Source organism: Chiloscyllium punctatum, chromosome 44 (assembly GCF_047496795.1).
Source record: "Chiloscyllium punctatum isolate Juve2018m chromosome 44, sChiPun1.3, whole genome shotgun sequence".
NCBI lineage: Eukaryota > Metazoa > Chordata > Chondrichthyes > Orectolobiformes > Hemiscylliidae > Chiloscyllium > Chiloscyllium punctatum.
Window position 1 is genome coordinate 6858441 of NC_092782.1, and position 23451 is coordinate 6881891.

The following is a 23451-nucleotide window of genomic DNA, read 5'->3' on the forward strand; positions in this document are numbered from 1 at the left end:
GGTGGGAGGGGTTACTGATATTCAGGGTAAAATCATAGAATCCTTACAGTGCGGGTAGAAGCCATTTGGCCCATTGAGTCGTAACTGACCCTCTGAAGTGCATTCCATCCAGAATCACCCTACCCCTGTCACCCTGCATTTACCATGGTTAATCCACCTAGCCTGCACATCCCTAGACACAAAGGATAACTTAACATTGCCAATTCACCTAACCTGCACATTTATGGATTGTGGGAGAAAACTCATGCAGACACATGGGCAACATGCAAACTCCATGACAGTCACCCGAGGCTGGAATCAAACCCAGGTCCCTGTTGCTGTGAGGCACTATGCTACCTGCATTCTGTGCCCAATCAAGGGTAATATCATCACGAAGGAGGGGGGTGCTGAACCCTTCACATCCTAACCCTGCCCCATCTCCCATGTTCCCCATCCTGTGATCTCCACCTTGTTTCCGCTCACCCTTGGTCTGAGATCCCATGATGATCCTAGACCTTTAGTGGATGCACTGCCACTGAGGAGCTGCTGACTCCTGATTGGTCAGAGGTTTTAAGTGGGTGGTACCTCTGAATCAGGAACTTCAACTGGTAAAAGTTCAACTGTGACCATTTTTCCATCAAGAATTTTCTACGCACGTTATGGGGGTTCCCCATTTGTCTTCCAACCAGTGGGCAAGACTCTCCTTTGTCCTGGCAGAGCTTAAGCCATTAAATATGTTACATAACATGAATTAATTTGACTAATAGCTATTCTGGCTCTGGCAAACAATTTTTGCTTGTTAATTTTTCCGCCCCATATCAAAGCAATTTGATTTGCTTAGTTTTTCAGGTCTCCAAAAACCATACAATACTTCATCACCAGGTTTCTCTGTATGACCTTAATATGGACTCTCTGAGGGTTATTCTGACTTTAGTTGAAAGTATGATGCGGGCAGTATCAGATCAGCTGCCCAATTTTTTACTTCAAATGCTTGACTTCAATTCCTGATTGGAATAAAAATGAAGAATGACTATTACTCCATATCACCAGTTTTGCTTTCTCCCCAAATGTCAGAACTATTTGCCTCTCCTTAACTCACTTCCTGTCTTGTTTTCACTTACCACTTGTCCAGAATGATGTTGTATCACTCATTGGAGAAACTGACACCAACTACATATCGTTTTCTCCATAGCCATCTTTAGAAATTAGCATGGCAGGAGTGTGTCATAGTTCACTGGAGGAGACCAGAGGAGACCTAGACAGGGGACGAAACATCTGCAACACAAATTCCCAGCTCGGCGAACAGAACCACAACAACAGAGACCAGAGTTGCTGTGGAAACAGAAATGTTGTAGCCTGGCGATACGGTACAGGTTCCAACTTACTCTTCATTACATGGTCAACTTGGAATCTCTACCATTGTGACAACCTGATAATGGTGTGTGGTGGAAGGATTTGCAAGTCTACACTCAATCCTTTTAGCCACATTTTGAATGTACTTTCCTGATTCATTAGGTCCTGGGGTGAGCCTCAAATTCAGAATGTCTTGCTCCAAGGCAAGAATGCTATCCTCTGCACTACAAGAAATCTTAGAAAATATAATGCATACTTACATCATGAAGAGGGAAAGCAGAATCATAAACTCCATTTGCTATTAACGTAGTTATGCCTGAAAATAAATTTACAGTGAAAAATCAATAAATTTGCAACTATGTTCAAGCCTATAGCAATTAAAAATTGAGCAATCTCTCAACTTCTAAACATAACTTCCAGTCAAACATTTCACAGGTCCCAGCTTACAACAATTGTGTTGAATCAAGACTTCATTGGCATCTCCACCTCCACCGTAAATGAGTCAGGACTCACTAATAACTCAGCCTAAAACCATAGGTCGAAGTGAAAGACTGCGCTGCTTGTAGTGAATGTGGTTGAAGCTACTTTTAAAAGACGGAGAAAGGGAGGACTGCAGATGCTGGAGATCAGAGTCGAGAGTGTGGTGCTGGAAAAGCACAGCAGGTCAGGCAGCATCCAAGGAGCAGGAGAATCAACATTTCGGGCAAAAGCCCTCTATCAGGAGCCAGCCTCATTCCTGATGAAGGGCTATTGCCTGAAATGTTAATTCTCCTGCTCCTCGGATGCTGCCTGACCTGCTGTGCTTTTCCAGCACCACACTCTCGACTACTTTTGAAAGATACCTACAGGACCTCATTGAAACTTTATAAAGTTTTAAAACATTTTTCAATGGTGGGCAGAAATGAACACTAGTATTCTTCCCATCAATGGCATCTGCAAATGGGACCAGGGAGCTGATCAATATATACAGGCCCAAAAATACAGACATGATTTGTGGCTAACATGATTATAACTGGACTAATGTACAGTCAGCTGTATGTCTCCAGTTTCCTGGCTGTGTCTGACATTCCATAGCTGCAGTATAAGGGCAAACTTGGTCACAGGGGATTTGATAATACACACTGCAAATAAACTGAAGGTGTTGAATTCTATTGCAAATAACCATTGCCCCTGTGTAAATAATTAACCAAAATGTGTCATGAGAGTTTCCTAGCTGGTCATATAGCAATATCTACACATTGTAATTTCAAGAACAGACCTTTTTCATTTATAACAGCCATGAACTGCTCTCTGCTAACCCTTCATTCTCTGCTTTACAGATGGTGGTGACAGGAAAGACAAATATTTCAGTTGGACCTTCAGAGTACATGAAATTGTAAGGTGTCACAATAGTGTGAGTACCAAGAACCAGAGATATCATATATTGTTAAGGACCAAGCTTTAACTTGCATTGAGTCAGCTTTCTGTGCAAGTCCCTTTTATCCATGACACAAACCAATTGTAAGCAACATTGAAAGAGGAGTGGGCATACAGATCGCAAACATATTCTGCAATTGAATTAGATTATTAATGGTTTATACATTAACACCATCGACTTGTCTGATATCTGAAACCCTGAAGGCCATGTAGCAAACAACCAACACATCACAACTGCAACTCTCTGGAGGAGAGAGTTCCAGACTTTCATTACTCGTTATGTGAAGGACTGCTTCCTGACCACATCCCTGAATGGGTTGACTCTAATTTGGTGCCCCCTTGTTTCTTAACTCTCTTATCATAAGAAATAGTTTCCATCCTGTTCCTCTGGGTCCCACAGGAAAATTGAAACACAAAGATATCTTCTGGGTCTCATCCAGGCCATTTATTAAAAATGAAATAGGAGACCCAATGCTTTAATTAAAGTCTGATCAATATATTTAATGATGACTGTGCAGGCAGGTTTAGTTTCCATATATTCTACTATTAGGCAAGTAGTAACTAAAAACAGCAGGAAGAAAGCAGAGTTATAATGGAGAAATCTCCCGGGTGACTTTTACTGCCTGCCAGTTCAGATACAGTCAGGAGACAGGGCCATTGTCACCCATAAATTTTATTGTCTGAACCACTCTAACTCAGACCCTTCATCAGAATCCAAATTCACAACTTCCAGCCCAGCTCTTCTAGGAATGTTATCCCTGAGAACAAGTTTTAAATGAACAGAAGTATTTTTTAAAATAATGTTTTCCAAAAAAAATCCTCCTGTAGCTGCAGGATAATATAAATAACCGATGCCTGGCTTGAGAAATCACTATTCTGAAAAGGTGGCAGTATTTTACATATGTATCTACTTTAAAAATTGAACTGGATTGAATTTATTGTCACGTGTACTGAGGCATAGTGAAAAGCTTTGTCTTGCGAACAATACAGGCAGATTACAGAGTCAAGCAGCATAGATAGAATTGCTTTACAACCAGACCAAAAGATGCTGTAATGGCTAATATAATTGTCTTACCCATATTATATCTGGCTGTTGCACAAGATGTCCGCTTTAAAATTTCATAAACCTGAAAAGAATGAAAAGTCCAAGTTCACAACTAGAACTGCACCAACATGAGACAGCAAGTGTGACCCAAACTGCAACCCGTAGACCTCAAGCAATTTTTGGACCCCAAGCAATTGAGTTATTATATTCAAACATCTTTTATTCTTACTAAGGCCACAGAACGCTAAGAAGCATATCTAAATAAATAGTAACTGCAACAGTTCCTAGCTTATGTTCCACATTTTGCTTTGAAAGTGCATTTGATTTTGACAAGGAACCTCAAAATTTACGGATAACAAGAATAGACATTATAATATTTTTGAAATGTTTCAGTACAGCAGGGAGCTTATGTGATTCAATAATTCATAATTAATATGTTGTTTTGCATAGAGGTTTACTTACCAATTATAATAAATTTGTTCTTAAAAATCCCCCCAAAAAAGCAATCCATTTCTGATGGCTACGTTTACAGAATCAGCCAAGGTACACTTCAGCAGAACAGGAACCGAAGAAAAGGAAGGAGAATATTTCTAATGTTAACTCTCATTGGAGCTCAAGAAACCATCCTCCCAAGGCTTTTAAATTCAACTAATAGGTTGCTGTTGTCTATCCTCCCAGCAATTGCTTTAAACCACATTCAGCAAACATTATTTGGACAAGGTAAAAACTGACATATGCACCACTTTCTCAGGGACAGTTAATCAGCTGCATGGTATATCAGTTTCGGGAGGTGGTGTCTTTCACTAACATGTTGTTCCTGTTTTTTAGGGATACCAGGTGGCTGTCTCAGACAAACATCATAATAGAAATGTCACGATCAATGTAATTTAAAGTCACTATATTCCTTTCGGCTTGGTAGTCTGACTTACTATTCGACTCCGGGTTGCATTGTCGAAAAATGTTTCCTTATTTGTTACATTGTACCTGTAAAAGAGCAGAAAAATGGCTAATGGTTTGTGTATTCCCCCACCCTCCTCTACATTGTTTTACCCTCCCCTTGGAAGCTGAACCTTCAGATTTTTGAAACTTTCGGGAACCTCTGATTTAATACTTACACCGCTCTGACAAAAGCACTCTTCACCAGCCCTACACCGCTCTGACAAAAGCACTCTTCACCAGCCCTACACCGCTCTGACAAAAGCACTCTTCACCAGCCTACACCGCTCTGACAAAAGCACTCTTCACCAGCCCTCACATCATGCTCCACTCTCCACCTCTTCGTTGTTTTGATTTTTAGTTTATCTCATCCGTATCAATTGCCTCGCAATGTTTCCTGCAATACTATACTTTTAATCAAATAACTATTTGAAAAAAAATTGAAAGGGCATGTTGAGGGGGAATAATGCAAGAAAAAGAGCCCTATAAAGGGAATGTGCTGCAAAGTTTTATATCATTATTTATTCAGGGGATGTGGATATCGCTGGCTGGGCCAGCGTTTATTGTCCACCTCCAGTTTCCTCTGAGAAGACTGTGGTGAGTTGCCTTCTTAAACAACCCCGGTCTATGAAATGTAAGTAAATCCACAATGTCACTAGGGAGTGAGTTCCAAGATTTTGAACCAGCGGCATTGAAGGAAAGTGAAATATTTCCAAGTCAGGGTGAGAATTTATTACATTCCATTCTATCGTCCTCGTATCAAAGCCATTTGACCTATAAACCAAAGTGTTTTGTACAAATACAACTTTAATAGCCAGGACAATTAACGACAAAGTGTAGAATGAAGCAAAAATTATTTTTTTTAAAAAAACAGTTAAAACATTAGGGTTTGGTGTAAAGGTTCACATTCATTTGGTCACTGCAAGGATCATTCCTTGCATTTCTCGAATGTTCATTCTATCAGAACCATTAAAAGTGAATAATAATAAATTTTATCAAACTTATCACTTTTCCCAATGAATGATGTTTTTTGTGTGCGAGTGAGCTGCTTACAAATGCATCTTGTCTCTGGTGAAGGGATGTGACAGGTGCTTGCTTTTCTGAGCCGACTGTTCAACTTTGGGTTGCAAAGGCTTTGTGAATTTTTGCCAGATTGAGTTCATTTTTGCTGTGATTCCATCCTCCTGTTGGATTTCAAAAACCTGAGAAAGAATAGATGTTCAAATGCTTAAATTCATTTCAGCCACACAGGACTACCTACAATTGTCAGCACTATCCCCAGAGCAAGAAGTGTATGTTTTTTTCTGTCTGCATTTTCTCCTATTCGCAGCCCTGCTCTGTAAATGTGCACATGTCGCAGACACCATTTTCGAATCTTTACCTGCTTTGAGATTTAAATCCCTTTTTCGTATAAAATGTGTATTTTAATAGCACCCATTGCACCTAAACTACAGCTGCTAGAGGCAAATTTTACAGCCAAAGTTCCAGAAAACCTCTCAATGACCTCAAAAGGCCACTGTAAAATCCAACTTTTCAACCTCACAAATAATTGGAGCTCAATACTGTCTGAGCTTTAAGCCCTGCTCCCAAACATTCATCTGGTAGTCCATTGCCATGTTAGTTATAATCACTCAGCTGTGAACCTCGACCAGCCTACTGATGGGATTGTCAACCCCAAAGGGTCAATTTGCATTGTTGCCCACATGCTGGGGTGGCACAGTGGCTCACTGGTTGACAGCGCTGCCTCACAGCACCATGGACCCCAGGTATGATTCCAGCCTCAGGAGAGTATCCATGTGGCATGTTCTCCCTCTGTTTGTGTGGGTTTCCTCCTGGTGCTCTGGCTTCTTCCCACAGTCCAAAGATGCACAGGTTAGGTGGATTGGCCATGCTAAATTGCCCATAGTGTCCAGGCATTTGCAGGCTAGGTGGATTAGTCATGGAAAAATACAGGGTCCCTGCCTTGACTTGCCTTGCCTTACCTTGCCTTCCCTTTCATTGCCTTTAGCACTTTGCCCCATCAGCTACACTTTAATGTGCTTAAGTTCTGCCTTGTTGTTTAGTCCAGACACAAAGCCAGGCAGCTCATCATGCTTGTATGCAGTCATTAATCAAGGGTGTGGACATTTTGATATACAGCACATTTCGATGTCAATCTCACACCTACAGCATGTGCCACCAGGCAACACAGTAAACACACTGCACCAACCAAACGACCGTGTCTCAAAGTCTAAGGGGAGTAATCTTCAGGACAAGGGCAACATCTTCAGGCAGGGGTCCATGTGGAGTTTGATACTAGTCCTGGGGTGTGGCACAGTCATTCAGCTGCTCAGCAGTCATGGCCAGGAGTCCATACCATCGCAGCCCTGAGCACGAATCATAGTCAGCTCTATGATTCCAAGGCAACCAGCCCAGAAATTCACAGGAAGGCAATTGGAAGATGTACCGATGTCTGCCAAAGACCTGGTCACTCATTGTTCGGGGTTATTAATCAATGCTATGCAACTGGGTGGGCCACAAGCAGGTCTGGGTGTCCACCCACTAAAAGTGGGTCATGAGGGATCAGTGCTTGAGAGGGCAGCAGGGGGACTAAAATGTGTGAATTGGAGATGTATGGTGAGATACACAGAGGCCTACAAATGTGAAAGAAGCAGCTTAGTGTGACAACTGCTTTACCCAAGACCACAAGAAATTACAGAGAATTGTGAGTGTAACCCAGTCCATCACGAAAACCAACCTTCCTTCTATTGACTCTGTCTACACTTCTTGCTGCCTCAGGAAAGCAACCAACATAATCAAATACCCCTCCCATCCAGGTTCTCCTCTCTACCATCCGGCAGATGATACAAAAGATTGAGAACACGTACCAACAGATTCAAGAACAGCTTCATCCCCATTGTCAGACTTACGAACAGACCTCACATATATTAGAGCGGATCTTTCTCTGCACCTTCTCTGTAGCTGTAACACTGTATTCTGAATTCTGTTCTACTATCCTGATGTATTATGTAAGCTATGATTTGTCTGGATAGCACACAAAACAATACTTTTCACTGTATCTCAGTACATGTGACAATGATAAATCAAATACAAGGATGGAGACAATAGAAGACTAGAAAGAAAGAAACAGTGTGGGTGTGGGAATTGTGGAAGTCATTGACTTCCATGGAAGGTGTCAAGTGCACTACAACACCTGATATTTTACTTGAGATGTCAGGGTCTGGGGTTTGGTGGGGAGATGAAGATTTAAACAGATGAGCTGTGTGAAAACTTGGGCAAGTTCTACAACTATGGATTTGGCAAGGAGGGCCACCAAGTAGGGAATATTTACATTTGGTGATTCACCGATTGTAAGAAGCTGAGCCTAAGTCTCACTGTTTGAGAAGCAACTGCTGATTCCTTCTATTGTGTCAGAAATAATAAGTGAATGATGGAGCTGAAAATGGCTGCCACCAATATTCTTCAAAGTTCCTCCGGTAGCATTTTGCAGAAACAATCACCTCTTACATGACCATTGAAATAGAGAAATGACAGAGTCCTAAACATTAGAGTTCCCATACTCCCATCATCATTTGGAATCTAACATTGGATGCTGCCAATACAATTCGCCAGCATATTAACAGACCCAGCAGTCAATGTTGGCTCCAACTGGTGGTACAGACAGGAAGTATAGTCCAAAGCCCTCAAAAATGACCCAGGAATATACTTTTGTGGACTTTAAAAGCAGCCCCAGCCCTTATTTCTAATGTAATTATCTTCTTAAGTTCTATGATAGACATCACAGTGTAACCATTAATTGAATTTTGTCGTGGAATGAGCAGAAAGAGTGTATGATGTAATTCAGGGCTTTATAGTCTTGCTACCACGACAGCCAATCCAGAGAAATCATTCATTCTGCAGGTACCTATCCTGCCAGTAAATTTTGGAGATGTTCTCATTCTAACTCTGCTACTGCACACACAATTCTTCAAGGCCAATGGACTACAGCCCACAGCACTGCATGTATCGTGTCTACTCAAGGGCTTTCTTCCCTGTCATCATCTCAAACTACTAATGCTTCCTGCTCTCAACACTTCTGACTCACTCAAGTTGAAACTCTCCTCCTCCTGTCATAAACTAACTGCCACTTTACCTACATCCATCATAATTGATCCCTCTCTTTGTCACATCGCAGGAAAGACTGATCCAACACAGACTGATGACTCAATAGTGTTCTGTCTGACCTACTTGTAATCACTGACTACATACACTTGACATGCAGGACTGACTGTGGCCAATTCATGAGGTGTAATTGGATGATCCCATTGATGGATTGTGTTGGAATAAGGTGCTACCTATTTGGAGAAGAGCAATTTCTTCACTTAGAGAATTTAGATCTTTCAAATTCTCTACCAGAGGAGGCTATGAAATTGGAGTCATGGAATACTTCAAGGCTAAGATCGACAGATTCCTGAACAATGGGGAAGTAAAGGGTTTTAAGGAACAGGAAGTGAAGTTAAAGCCAAGATCAGACTACTTATGATCTTAGTGAATGGCAGAGCAGAATGAAGGGCCATATGGTCTACTACTGCTCCTATTTCTAATATAATTATCTTAAATAAGACCAAACAAAAATAGAAACAGGAGTAGGCAGTCCAGCCTCAAGCTTACTCTCCTATTCAAAGGGATCATGGCTGATCTGACATTCTTCACATCCAGTTCCCCACTCATTCACTCACTCATAACTCTTGATTCCTGAACTGATCAAGAATCTGTCTACCTCAACATTAAATACACACAAGGACTCTGCCCCCATTGCTCTCTGTTCCAAAGACTCAAACCTTTGTATAAAGAAATTCTTCCTCATCGCAGCTTTACATTGGAGACCTTTTATTCTGAGACAGTGCCTAGACTCTTCCATGAGGGAAAACATCCTTCAGCATTTATCCGATCAAGCCCCTTAAGAAGTCTTTATATTTCAATCAGACCACTTTTCATTCTTCTAAACTTCAGTGAGTAGCGTCCCAATCTGTTTAATCTTCCTTCATGAGACAAACCCTTTTTACTAGGAATCATCCTGGTGAACTACCTCTGAACTAATTCCAATGTAATTCTGTCTTTCCTTAAATAAGGGGAACCAAAGCTGCTCACAGTACTCCAGATGTGGTCTTAGCAACACCTTGTACAGTTACAGTAAGACTTCCCTGCTCTTGTAGGCCAACCAATGTGAAGAAGGCCCAACATTCCATTCACCTTCCTGATTGCCTGCTGCATCAATCTGCTAGGTTTTGTGCACAAGTTCCCCCACGTCCTTTTATGTTGTAGTTATCTGCAATTTTTCTCCATTTGAGTAATATTCTGATCATTTGTTCTCCTTTCCAAAATAAACAGCTTTCCATTTTCCCACAATATACTCCATTTGCCAACTTCTTGCCCATTCACTTAATCTATTAACATCTGTTTGAATTTCTTCCACAACCTGTCTTCCCATCTATTTTAGTGTTATCTACAAATTTGGCTTTAATACATTCATTTCTTTCCTCTAAGTCATTAATATATATCTTAACAGTGCCCCGCACTGATTTATCTGATAATCCACTGGGCAAGGGTTACCTACCTGAAAAGTAACACCTTAACCTCACTTACTGTTTCCTGACCATGAGCTAATTCTCTATCCATGAAGAAATACCACCTCCAATACCATGGGTTCTTATGACTTAACCTTTTGTGAGGTACCTTGTTGAATGCCTTCTGCAAGTTTAAATACAACACATCTATTGATTTCCCTCTGTCAACATTGGGTAAGTCTTGCTCAAAAACCTCTTCCCTTTCATGAAGCCTCTGCTTGATTAGATGACAATTTTCCAAATGTTCTGCTATTACTTCCTTAATAACTGACTCCAGTACTTTTTCAACAAGCAAATGTTAGTTTAATTGCTTTACAGTTACCTGCTTTTTGAATAGAAGATGGAATTTTTGAAAGTTGATAACCAATATATCCACTATCTCTGTAGCTATTTATTTTAGGATTCTAGAAAGCAAGCCATCAGGCTCAGGGGTCTTAACAGCCTTTAGTCCTGTTATTTTGTCTCTTACTTCCTTCATGATGGAGGATGGCACTTAATTTGCCTCCCACATTCTTTAGTATTAATGGAATGGAATCTTAAGTCCTTCAATAGCTATCACTGTAGATGATGAAGCTTACTGTGGCTGTTCGCTACAGTGCTCTACAATGGCTATCACTGTCACTTAAAGAATCAAATTGAAATGTAACAATTATTTTAGGTGGCAAAACTTTCAAAGGTATTTTGAGGGGGTTTAAAATTTTGAGGTTTATTTAAGATTAATCCTTTCACAAATGGGGTGCTGAAACCTGCAAGTGATATGCAACACAGCAGGTAATTTTCCAGTGGATTCTGGGAACAGATTTCTGGTTCAGCCTAGAGATAATCACCCATGAGAGTTGACCTACATCTCTATTTCACAAATTGCCTCAAGCTGCTTAAGGGTCTACCGACATGATCCAATAATAAATAAATCGCCAGCTCAGGATTCGAACTGCAACTCCAACTGAGACATTTCACCTGAACTGAAAGGCTCTTGTTTGTTGCTGCTTTTATGCCTTTGCATATTGAAAGTTTATGTTCAGTCATAGGGATCAGAATAAGTACACTTCTTTAATGCTAACCAAGAAGTGCTTTTTGTTTAAACAGGGTTTTCCTGAACCCAAGTGTCCCACAAATATTCCTCAAGGGATTCTTTGCAGTTTTCTGGTGGTTTGAAATTTTCATCAAATACAGAGAATTTTAAATTACAGCCTTAGCTTTACATTTAACAACAAGTGTTAACTGTGACAACATCAACACACCCTCTGGGTGATACAAGAACTGCATCTACCATTTGGCATTAAGATATACCAGGCTACGTACCAGCAGAAATTAGATGACTCATTTGAGGATGCAAAAGGGCACTTGGTATGGCTAATGAGATCCAGATCTATGATGTAGATGGAAAAGATAATGACTACCATCTATATAAAGCCATGGAGGGAACCAGAAAAGCTCAGATAAAGCTAATGGAGACAAATGCATTGTGGAGGTATCAAAATTTCAGTTATTCAGAGTGATGTATATACCTAATGGAGTCAAGCTGAATCCTGAAAAAGTCATAACCCTGTCTGAGATGGAAATTCAGAGACAAAAAAGTGCTGAGGAGTCCGCTTGGATTGATCCAGGAGGTGAGTTCTTTCATAACGACATATACCAGACAACACAGCTAAACTATGAAGGTTGATAAAAGGGAGATGACAGTCTATGGTATCATCACTGGATTGTTAATCCAGCAACCCAGACAATACTAAGGGGACCCAGGTTCAAATACTGCCAAGGCAGATGATGGAATTTGAATTCAATAAAAATCCAGAATTAAGAGTCTAATGGTGACTCTGAATCAATTGTAAGGAAAAGTAAGTCTTTCCTTTGTGTGTCCCTTTGATTTGGGTTGTAACCGAATGTTAAATCTCAGTTCCCTGTTTCCTACCAGTACAACATTGCTTGGCTTCAGAGGACCGTTCTTTGAGTACCATTGTTTTTCTAATTTTCAGGTTAAGAACTTCTCACATAATCTGAACAGTGCGATGTTTGTCTCTGCTTCAATATCAAGGTTCCGCTTTAGGGTTATGGTTGAAGGCGTCACTCTCTTCTTGACTGGAATGTTGAAGAACTTATCTCTTGGAACTGCCACATCCAGACATTTCACGTAGCTGGATAGTTCCTGTGTTTATTGTTTTCAAACTCATTAGCTTCCAGGCTGCGAATGATTTGCTTCTTTTATTCTCCATAATGCTGTTGCTCAGACTTCGATAACTCATTTATCATCTTCTGTCTTCATCCTACATGTAAGCAGGACATTTATGTGGTTACCCACAGCTCTTGCACATCTTTCTTTCTGTCCAGTGAGCATTTCTTTATCAGCCTTTCACCACATAAAATCTCTTTCTTTTCTCTTGATTTCACTGAAAGCTAGTCATTTGGCTAATCAGCATATAAATCTGTCTACTTACTTTTTTTTGGCTTGATTTGATTTATTACTGTTACGTGTACCTAGGTACAGTGAAAAATTTTGTCTTGTGTGCAATACAAGCAGATCATACCTTACAAAATGCATTAGGGCAACAGAACAGAGCGAGGAACAGAATGTTACAGCTGCAGAGAGGATTCATAAACAGCAAGATCAACATTAAAGATTTGAGAGGTCCATTCAGAAGTCTAAAACTGCAGGGAAGAAGCTATTCTTTAACCTATTGGTACATGTGTTTAAGTTTTTGTATCTTCTGCCCCAACTGAAGAGGTTGGGAGATATTATAACCAGGATGGGACTTCGATGATGTTGGCTGCCTTCCCGGGGCAGCGAGAAGTATGGATGCAGTCAACAGATGGAAGGTTGGTTTGGATAATGGTCTAGGCTGTGTTCAGAACTCTCTGTAGTTTCTTATGGTCTTGAGCAGAGCAGTTGTCGTACCAAGCCATCTTGCATCCAGATAGAATGCATTCTATGGTGGATCTATAAAACTTGATATGGACCATGCCAAATTTCCTTTGCCTCCTGAGGAAGTAGAAATGTTGTTGTGCTTTCTTGACCATTGTTGCATCAACATGGGTGGACCAGGATGGATTGCTGGTGATCATCATTCCTAAGCACATCGTGCTCTCGACCATCTCTATCTCAGCACCACTGACGTAGACAGGGGTGTGCTCTTCACCTTACTTCCTGAAGTCAATGACCAGCTCTTTTGTTTTGCTGACATTGAGTGAGAGAATGTTATCTTGACACCATGCCACCAGGCATCTTATCTCTTTCCTGGATGCTGTCTAGTCATTGTTTGAGTCCCAGCCTACAATGGTGGTTGTCAGCGAGCTCGTTGATGGAGTTAGGCCACACAGTCATGGGTAATTCGGGAGTACAGTAAGGGGCTGAGTACGCAGCCTTGTGGGGCACAGTTATTGAGGATTTGTTGTTGCCGATTCTCACTGATCACAATCTGTGGGTCAGGAAGTCGTGGATTCAGTTGGAGAGGGTGGAGCAGAGGCCTAGGTCTCAAAGTTTGGAGTGAAGTTTGGTTGGAATTATAGTGTTAACAGTGGAGCTGTAGTCAATGAGTAGAGGCCTTACATAGGAATCCTCATTATCCAGATGATCCCCATGGATCAGTGTAGGACCAGGGAGATGGACCTATTGCAAGGATATGAGCCATGACTAACCTCCCATAGCACTTCATAATTATAGGGATCAGAGCCAGCGGGCAGTAGTCATTAAGGTGTGCTGCATGCGTTTTCTTTCATACAAGGATGATGGTGAAGCAGGTGAGGACTTCAGATTGAAATAATGAGAGGTTAAAGAAGTCAGTGAATATTCCCACCAGCTAGTCTGCACAGGATCTGAGTGCATGATGGGTACTCCACCTGGCTCAGTTGCTTTCTGTTTCATGTGCTTTGGGATTGACTACAGCCTATGATCTTGTGAGCTTCTCCTTGCCAGTGAATTATCTTTGTACTTCAGGGTGTACAGAGCTAAGCTTATGTGTCTTTACATTTACAGTTTCTGGTTGTAGTTTTCAATCTTGTCATGAAGTTGTCAATAGGCTCAGCTGACTTCTACCTCAAGCCTTGAAATTCATATCAGTAGATCCAATGAGGAATCTTTAGCTGGAGTTGTGTTCAATCTTTTTTTAAAATGTGTCTTGGTTTTGGCCGTCAAGTTCAGCTAGCTCCCAAATATTAAATAATCTTAGCCTTTTTCTCTGGCCACGAAAGGATGCAACTGACTCTTTTTTTTTTTATTAATGCCTTTTAGAAAGCTATGGATTGTCAGTCTACACTTTTGTTTAAACTTAGAGTTTCCTCCACATCACCAGCTTCCCAGTTGGTGATGTGTTTTACTGATATTTTTTATTCATTTTGTGGGATGTGAGCATCACTGGCTGGGCCAGCATTTATTGCCCATCTCTAGTTGCCCTTGAGAAGGTGGTGGTGAGCTGCCTTTGTGAATTGCTACAGTTCACCTGCTGTGGGTTGATCTTAGGGAGGGGATTCCAGGATTTTGACCCAGCAACAGTAAAGGAACAGTGATATATTTCCAAGTCAGGATGATGAGTGGCTTGCAGGGAAACTTGAAGATGGTGCTGTTCCCATGTTACTATGTCCATTTTAATATTACACAATTCTCTCCGTCTGTCACTAACTTTCAATCTAATTCAACATTAAGTTTTATCTCATGTGGCTTCTTTACCCACATACATCTACTGCCATCATGTTATGGCTCTGGTTTCCACTCATTAGAAATAATCACACTCAAAATTGCTAGACCCACATCCAGTGCATTTCTTGCTATTCCTTATGCTACTGCAATGTTTAACTTTTAACTTCATTCTCTCTTTCTACCTTGTTCTTAAGATTCTGTACCTAGGTACTTATAATTAAGATGGTGCCTTGTTTGGTAACATTATACACTTTTCACTGTTGTCCTGTACCCTTGTACTTGAGTACACATGACAAAAAAAATCAATCAAATGTGGCTAGTGAACTGATACACCAATACATTATTACTCAACACCTGGTTCATTTACTCACAAACAATAGATTTTAAATATTCATGAATAACCTGATAATATAACAGGTTATTATTTTTTATTAGTTATTACTTTACACATTTTTATTTTATATCTCTAATAGTTTTGCATTCTCCTTAAAATCACAAAGGATATTAATTTAAGGAAGCTCTCTAAGAATACACCCCAAAAATCTAATGAACATCTCATAGATTGAGATGATTCTTTATGCCAACATTCCAGCAAAATGAGAAATCTGCATCCATAATGTTTTTGGTCATCTCTGCTGGCTATCATAAAAGAATCCAATGCAATAATTGAGTGTAGATCCACAATTTCAGCTATCTTCAGCATGCATATTCCCTTTGATTCAAGTGTCTAGGCTCTAATTCCCAAATTACAATGAGCAACTACATTGTATGTTAATAATATGCTCATAGACAGTCAATTTCATGCCATGCCATATCCACTAATTAATACCATGTCAGGATTACAGAAAAACCCAAAATTATAGTATTACAAAATCTCAATATTACATGTGCTAACATGACAAACTTTCATTTCACAATTCCCAAATAGTCTGACAAAATACCCCCAATACAATACCGCATTACCGATTAACGCAATGCCCAAATTAAAATGTTGCAATTAGTTTCCCACTATTCATAAAGTCATAGAGATGTACAGCATGGAAACAGACCCTTCAGTCCAACCCATCCATGCTGACCAGATATCCCAACCCAAACTAGTCCTACCTGCCAGCACCCGTCCCATATTCCTCCAAACTCTTCCTATTCATATACCCATCCAAATGCCTCTCAAATGTTGCAATTGTACCAGCCTCCACCACACCCTCTGGCAGCTCATTCCATACATGTACCACCCTCTGTGTGAAAAAGTTGCCCCTTAGGTCTCTTTTATATCTTTCCCCTTTCACCTTAAACTTAGTTCTGGACTCCCCCACCCCAGGGAAAAGACTTTGCCTATTTATCCTATCCATGCCCCACATAATTTTGTAAACCTCTATAAGGTCACCCCTCAGCCTCCAACGCTCCAGGGAAAACAGCCCCAGCCTGTTCAGCGTCTCCCTAGAGCTCAAATCCTCTAACCCTGGCACCATCCTCGTAAATCTTTTCTGAACCCTTTCAACTTTCACAACATCTTTCTGATAGGAAGGAGACCAGCATTGCATGCAATATTCCAACAGTGGTCTAACCAATGTCCTGCAGAGCCGCAACATGACCTCCCAACTCCTGTACTCAATACTCTGACCAATAAAGGAAAGCATACCAAATGCCTTCTTCACTAACCTATCTACCTGAGACTCCACTTTCAAGGAGCTATGAACTAGCACTCCAAGGTCTCTATGTTCACCATCACTCTCTAGGACCTTACCATTAAGTGTATAAGTCCTGCTAAGATTTGCTTTCCCAAAATGCAGAACCTCGCATTAATCTGAATTAAACCCCAACTGCCACTTCTCGGCCCATTGGCCCACCTGATCAAGATCCTGTTGTAATCTAAGGTAACTTTCTTCGCTGTCCACTACACCTCCAATTTTGGTGTCATCTGCAAACTTACTACCTATACCACTTACGCTCGCATCCAAATCATTTATATAAATGACAAAAAGTAGAGGGCCCAGCACCAATCCTTGTGGCACTCCGCTTGGAGGCCTCCAGTCTGAAAAACAACTCTCCCTAATAGCATAATTTCTTAACAATATGATCCCAGATGTGGGAATGTCACAATAACACCTGCTCAATGTCCAGTGTTGCAATATTATAAGACAACAATGTCACAATATGCCAATATCACAGCACTTTAATAAATGCATAACAAATATAGCTCGTTACATAACTATATTAATATTTCAAACCATTGTATGAACAATGAACATAATTTAGCTCTCTCAGACAATTAGGGTTCTGAGCTATCCTACTGTGAAGCTAAACAGAGAAAACTAAGTATAAATCATTTTTTATTTGGCATGTTGTACCAGCAAAAACATGCACCATCCATCACTTTCAATGTGGAATGAGATCACTATAGATCTTTTTCTAGATCTGTCTTCCCTTTGAAAGAGACAATAGAAGAGTGGAAAGACAGCTGAGGGTCAGTTGACTCTCAGTGTCAGAGGTATTTCAGTTTTATAGGACGTTCCTCATTGAATAACAATAGGGAAATTCTTCTCTTGAAACAACATACCAAGACAAAAACATGTGTGGAATTTACACCTCCTATTGTTTTGTAGATATAATCAAAACTCAAAATCTATGGATCCTTAAACTCACAGTCTGAGCTAGAAACCTAACCAACAGAGGTGCAGAAAGATCAGTTAAATCCTGTTGAATGACTACATTCACCAATCATTGTGTAGCAATGGCTTTAAAATTCAAATAATTCTGGGTGGTCAAATATCAAATCTTGTTACCACAAGAACCAGAGAGAAGCTAGTCTGTCTGTAAACACATAGACAAAGAATAGGAGCGAAGCCAATAACATTTATGCTTTCAAACTGCAACATTGCAAAGTCATCAAGCTTGTTCCACCAGGATACAAAGTCGACTTGCTAGTAAGGCTAATACGTGACTGCGGTCTGTTTATTTGTCTTCAACTTGTATAAACTGTGCTATCTTTTTTAATTGTACTTTTTCCTCAAGAAAGAGAAAGTAAGTTAGTGTGTACGTGTGCATATGAAAGTGCATGTGTGTAGGTGATTGCGTGTGAGTGAGGTAGTATTAAATTATTGGAGTAGAGTTATGAAGAAATGATATTTTTTATTTAAATCCACAAAATCTTTCTGCTGGTTACTCAAATTGACCATATATTCAGGGCTTACAAAACAAAGTTTATTTTCAGAAAACATCTTGCTATGGACAGTAACAGAAGGGAACAGGAAATTTATTTATCTCTCATTCCTGTTCATACCCTGGCAGCTAACGTTAGAACCTTCAACAGATTAAAACATACCTTTTTGGTCTGAACTTTTATTTTCAGGAATTCCGCCTCCCGACTGAGAACATGCCAAGGAGCGTGTATCCTCACGTAACCAATGCCTTGGGTTTTCATCTGTGAAAGCAATGATAGATTTTATGAACTAATTAAAGGAAATATAATTGTTTACCCTTAACCAGTTAATGTGCTTCTAAATACTACAAACATAAGAAGTCAAGGCTGTCAGATCATCATTAAGCTAAGAGTCACAGCTCTCACAAACCGCCCCATCTCCTTACCTCATTAAGTTGCTCCTGAAAATCCATCCTTACAGAATCTTGACTTTCCCATCACAATTTAACACTCCTATATCATAACATGGAATCTCCTCACTTTATTACTCAGCCAACTCAGAAATCGCTTTCCACTAATCAAACTGTAGATGCTTAGTGCATTTTATGAATACAAGTTCCATTTTGGAATCTGTTTACAAGTTGGAGCACAATGTAGGACAGTAGAAATCAGCCATTCATCTCAGGTCTTTCAAATTACAACCATGTATGGGATGGCATTCATAAACACAAGCATTCATAAGTCAGTATTCGTAAATCAGGAACCCCTGTAAATATTTCCCTCTGTGTATGACACTTTCTGTACCACATGTCCCCTTATTGTTGGAATATACCATTGATGAGCTGATAAATCTGTATCAATATCACAGAATTGACATATTCCAGCAATACTCAAATTAAAATTGTGACTTTTGTTTCAACAAGTTGAGTTGGGGGGTCATGCTGTGGCTGTACAGGACATTGATTAGGCCATTTTTGGAATATTGCATTCAATTCTGGTCTCCCTGCTACAGGAAAGATGTTGTTAAACTTGAAAGGGTTCAGAAAATGTTTCCAAAGATGTTGCTAGGGTTGGAGAGTTTGAGCTATAGGGAGAGGCTGAATAAGCTGGAGCTATTTTCCCTGAACTGTCGGAGGCTGAGGGACAGCCTTATAGAGGTTTATAAAATCATGAGGAGCACAGACAGGGTGAACAGACAATGTATTTTCCCTGTTGTGGGAGTCCAGAACTAGAGTGCATATGTTTAAGGTGAGAGAGGAACACTTTAAAAGGGACCTAAGTGGCAACTTTTTCACACAGAGGGTGGTGCGTGTAATAAACTGCCACAGGAAGTGGTGGAGGCTTGTACATTTACAACATTTAAAAGGCATCTAGTAGGAAATATGTTTTAGAAGGATATGGGCCAAATGCAGGCAAATGGGACTAGAATAATTTAGGACATCTGGTCAGCATGGATGAGTTGGACCCAAGGATCTGTTTTTGTGCTGTACATCTCTGTGACCCGAAATCGAATAAACCCTATGATGTACTATGATGGGGAGGAGCCGGTGATGGACTGGGTGGACAAAGTTAAAAATCAGGGTCAAGGTGAGAGTGGTGCCAGAAATGCACAGCAGGTCAGGCAGCATCCAATGGGCAGGAAAATCGACATTTCAGGCAGGAGCCCTTCATCTCCTGAATGACTCTGGAAGCCTCCGGGGTGGAGAGATAAATGGGAGGGGGTGGGGCTGGGGAGAAGGTAGCTGGGAATGTAATAGGTGGATGGAGGAAGGGGTAAAGGTGATAGGTCGGAGATGAAGGTGGAGCAGATAGGTGGGAAGGAAGATTGCCAGGTGGGACAGGTCATGAGACAACACCAGGTTATAGTCCAAAAGGCTTTTTTGGAAGGACTAGCTTTCGAAGCTCTGCTCCTTCATGAGGAAACTAGCAGCACTCTGAAAGCTAGTAATTCCAAATAAACCTGTTGGAATAAACCTGGCATTGTGTGATTTTTAACTATGACGTACTAAAAATTGACTTGGCTCACCAACCTTAGACTTATGTCCCTAGTCAAAAGATTTATATTTTCAAATTTCCTAAGATATATTGTGACTTGAACATTATCACAAAAAAACCTACAGTACATGTTCTATCCAAAACAAAATTAACATCTTGCAAAATTTCTTCATTAACATGGTGTTACTGCTCATACTAATTAGGGTTATTGACTCCAATATCTATAATTGACACCTTTCCAGTGAAATAATCACAAGTATTGAACAAATTCCCAGCACAAATTACCTCCTATTCATATACACATCCAAATACCCCTTAAGTGTTACAATTATACCAGCCTCCACTACTTCCTCTGACAGCTCATTCCATACACGTACCACCCTCTGTGTGAAAAAGTTGCCCCTTTAGTCTCTTTCATATCTTTCCCCTCTCACCCTAAATCTAAGCCCTCTAGTTCTCGACTCCCCGATTTACCCTATCCATGCCCCTCATAATTTTGAAAACCTCAGCCTCCGACGCTACAGGGAAAACAGCCCCAACCTGTTCAGCCTCTCCCTATAGCTCAAATCCTCCAACCCTGGCAACATCCTTGTAAATCTTTTCTGAACCCTTTCAAGTTTCACAACATCTTTCCGATAGGAAGGAGACCAAAATTGCATGCAATGTTTCGGCAGTGGCCTAACCAATGTCCTGTACAGCTGCAACATGACCTCCCAACTCCTGTACTCAATACACTGACCAATAAAGGAAAGCATACCAAGGAGCTATGAACCTGCACTCCAAGGTCTCTTTGTTCAGCAACACTCCCAAGGACCTTACCATGAAGTGTATAAGTCCTGCTAAGATTTGCATTCCCAAAATGCAGCACCTCGCATTTATCTGAATTAAACTCCATCTGCCACTTCTCAGCCCATTGGTCCATCTGGTCCAGATCCTGTTGTAATCTGAGATAACCCTCTTTGCTGTTCACTACACCTCCAATTTTGGTGTCATCTGCAAACTTACTAACTGTACCTCTTATGCTCGCATCCAAATCATTTATGTAAATGACAAAAAGTAGAGGATCCAGCACCGATCCTTGTGGCACTCCATTGGTCACAGGCCTCCAGTCTGAAAAACAACCCTCCACCACCACCACTTTTGAGCCAGTTCTGTATCCAAATGGCTAGTTCTCCCTGTATTCTGTGAGATCTAACCTTGCTAATCAGTCTTCCATGGGGAACCTTGTCGAACACCTTACTGAAGTCCATATAGATTACACCTACTGCTCTGCCCTCATCAATCCTCTTTGTTACTTCTTCAAAAAACTCAATCAAGTTTGTGAGACATGATTTCCCACACACAAAGCCATGTTGACCATCACTAATCAGTCCTTGCCTTTCCAAATACGTATACACCATGTCCCTCAGGATTCCCTCCAACAACTTGCCCACCACCGACATCAGGCTCACTGGTCTATAGTTCCCTGACTCATCCTTACCACCCTTCTTAAACAGTGGCACCATGTTTGCCAACCTCCAGTCTCCCGGCACTTCACCTGTGACTATCGATGATACAAATAACTCAGCAAGAGGCCCAGCAATCACTTCTCTGGCTTCCCACCGATTTCTAGGGTACACCTGATCAGGTCCTGGGGATTTATCCACCTTTATGCATTTCAAGACATCCAGCACTTCCTCCTCTGTAATATGGACATTTTGCAAGGTATTACCATCTATTTCCCTACAGTCTATATCTTCCATATCCTTTTCCACAGTAAATACTGATGCAAAATACTCATTTAGTATCTGCCCCCTCTCCTGCAGCTCCACACAAAGGCCGCCTTGTTGATCTTTGAAGGGCCCTATTCTCTCCCTAGTTATCCTTTATCCTTAATGTATTTGTAAAAACCCTTTGGATTCTCCTTAATTCTAATTGCCAAAGCTATCTCAAGTCCCCTTTTTGCCCTCCTGATTTTCCTCTTAAGCATACTCCTACTACCTTTATACTCTAAAGATTCACCTGATCTATCCTGTCTATACCTTACATATGCTTCCTTCTTTTTCTTAACCACACCCTCAATTTCTTTAGTCATCCAGCATTCCTATACCTGCCAGCCTTTCCTTTCACCCTGACAGGAATATACTTTCTCTGGATTCTCGTTATCTCATTTCTGAAGGCTTCCCATTTTCCAGCCATACCTTTAATTGCGAACATCTGCCCCCAATCAGCTTTTGAAAGTTCTTGCTAATACCATCAAAATTGGCCTTTCTCCAATTTATAATTTGAACTTTTAGATCTGGTCTATCCTTTTCCATCATTATTTTAAATCTAATAGAATGATGGTCGCTGGCCCCAAAGTGCTCCCCACTGACACTTCAGTCACCTGCCCTGCCTTATTTCCCAAGATGAGGTACGTTTTGCACCTTCTCTAGTAGGTACATCCACATACTGAATCAGAAAATTTTCTTGTACACACTTAACAAATTCCTCTCCATTTAAACCCTTAACTCTATGGCAGTCCCAGTCTATGTTTGGAAAGTTAAAATCCCCTTCTATAACCACTCTATTATTCTTACGGATAGCTGAGATCTCCTTACAAGTTTGTTTCTCAATTTCCCTCTGACTATTGAGGGGTTTATAATACAATCCTAATAAGGTGATCATCCCTTTCTCATTTCTCAGTTCCACCCAAATAACTTCCCTGGATGTATTTCCGAGAATATCCTCCCTCAGCATAGCTGTAATGCTATCCCTTATCAAAAATGCCACTCCCCCTCCTCTGTTGCCTTCCTTTCAATCCTTCCTGTAGAATTTGTATCCTGGAACATTAAGCTACCAGTCCTGTCCATCCCTGAGCCATGTTTCTGTAATTGCTATGATGTCCCAGTCTCATGTTCCTTACTGTGCCCTGAATTCATCTGCCTTCCCTGTTAGGCCCCTTGCATTGAAATAAATGCAGTTTAATTTATTAGTCCTACCTTGTCCCTGCCTGCCCTGACTGTTTGACTCGCTTACGTTCTCAACTGTACCAGTCTCAGATCGATCTCTTTCCTCACTATCTCCCTGCGTCCCACCCACCCCCTCCCCCCACCTTACTAGTTTAAATCCTCCCGAGCAGCTCTAGCAAATTTTCCTGCCCGTATATTAGTCCCCTTCCAATTTAGGTGCAATTTGTACAGGTCGCTTCTATCCCAAAAGAGATTCCAATGATCCAAAAATGTGAGTCCTTCTCTCATACACCAGCTCGTCAGCCACACATTCATCTGCTCTATCCTCCTATTCCTGCCCTCACCAGCTCATACCACCGGGAGTAATCCAGATATTACTACTCTCGAGGACCTCCTTTTTAAATTCCTGCCTAACTCTCTGT

General features: G+C 40.8%; 1 protein-coding gene across 4 annotated transcripts in view; it reads right to left on the reverse strand.

Moving 5' to 3' along the window:
* LOC140466688 (anoctamin-1-like) overlaps positions 1-23451 on the reverse strand; it is a 126302-nt gene that overhangs the window by 84042 nt on the left and 18809 nt on the right. For all 4 annotated transcript variants that reach the window (XM_072562151.1, XM_072562150.1, XM_072562147.1 and 1 more), the window contains 5 exons: positions 18288-18386; positions 5783-5931; positions 4723-4777; positions 3824-3875; positions 1593-1648 (listed from right to left, as the gene is read on the reverse strand). In XM_072562151.1, coding sequence (XP_072418252.1) covers positions 1593-1648; positions 3824-3875; positions 4723-4777; positions 5783-5931; positions 18288-18386 — 411 coding nt within the window. The remainder of the gene's footprint in view (positions 1-1592; positions 1649-3823; positions 3876-4722; positions 4778-5782; positions 5932-18287; positions 18387-23451) is intronic.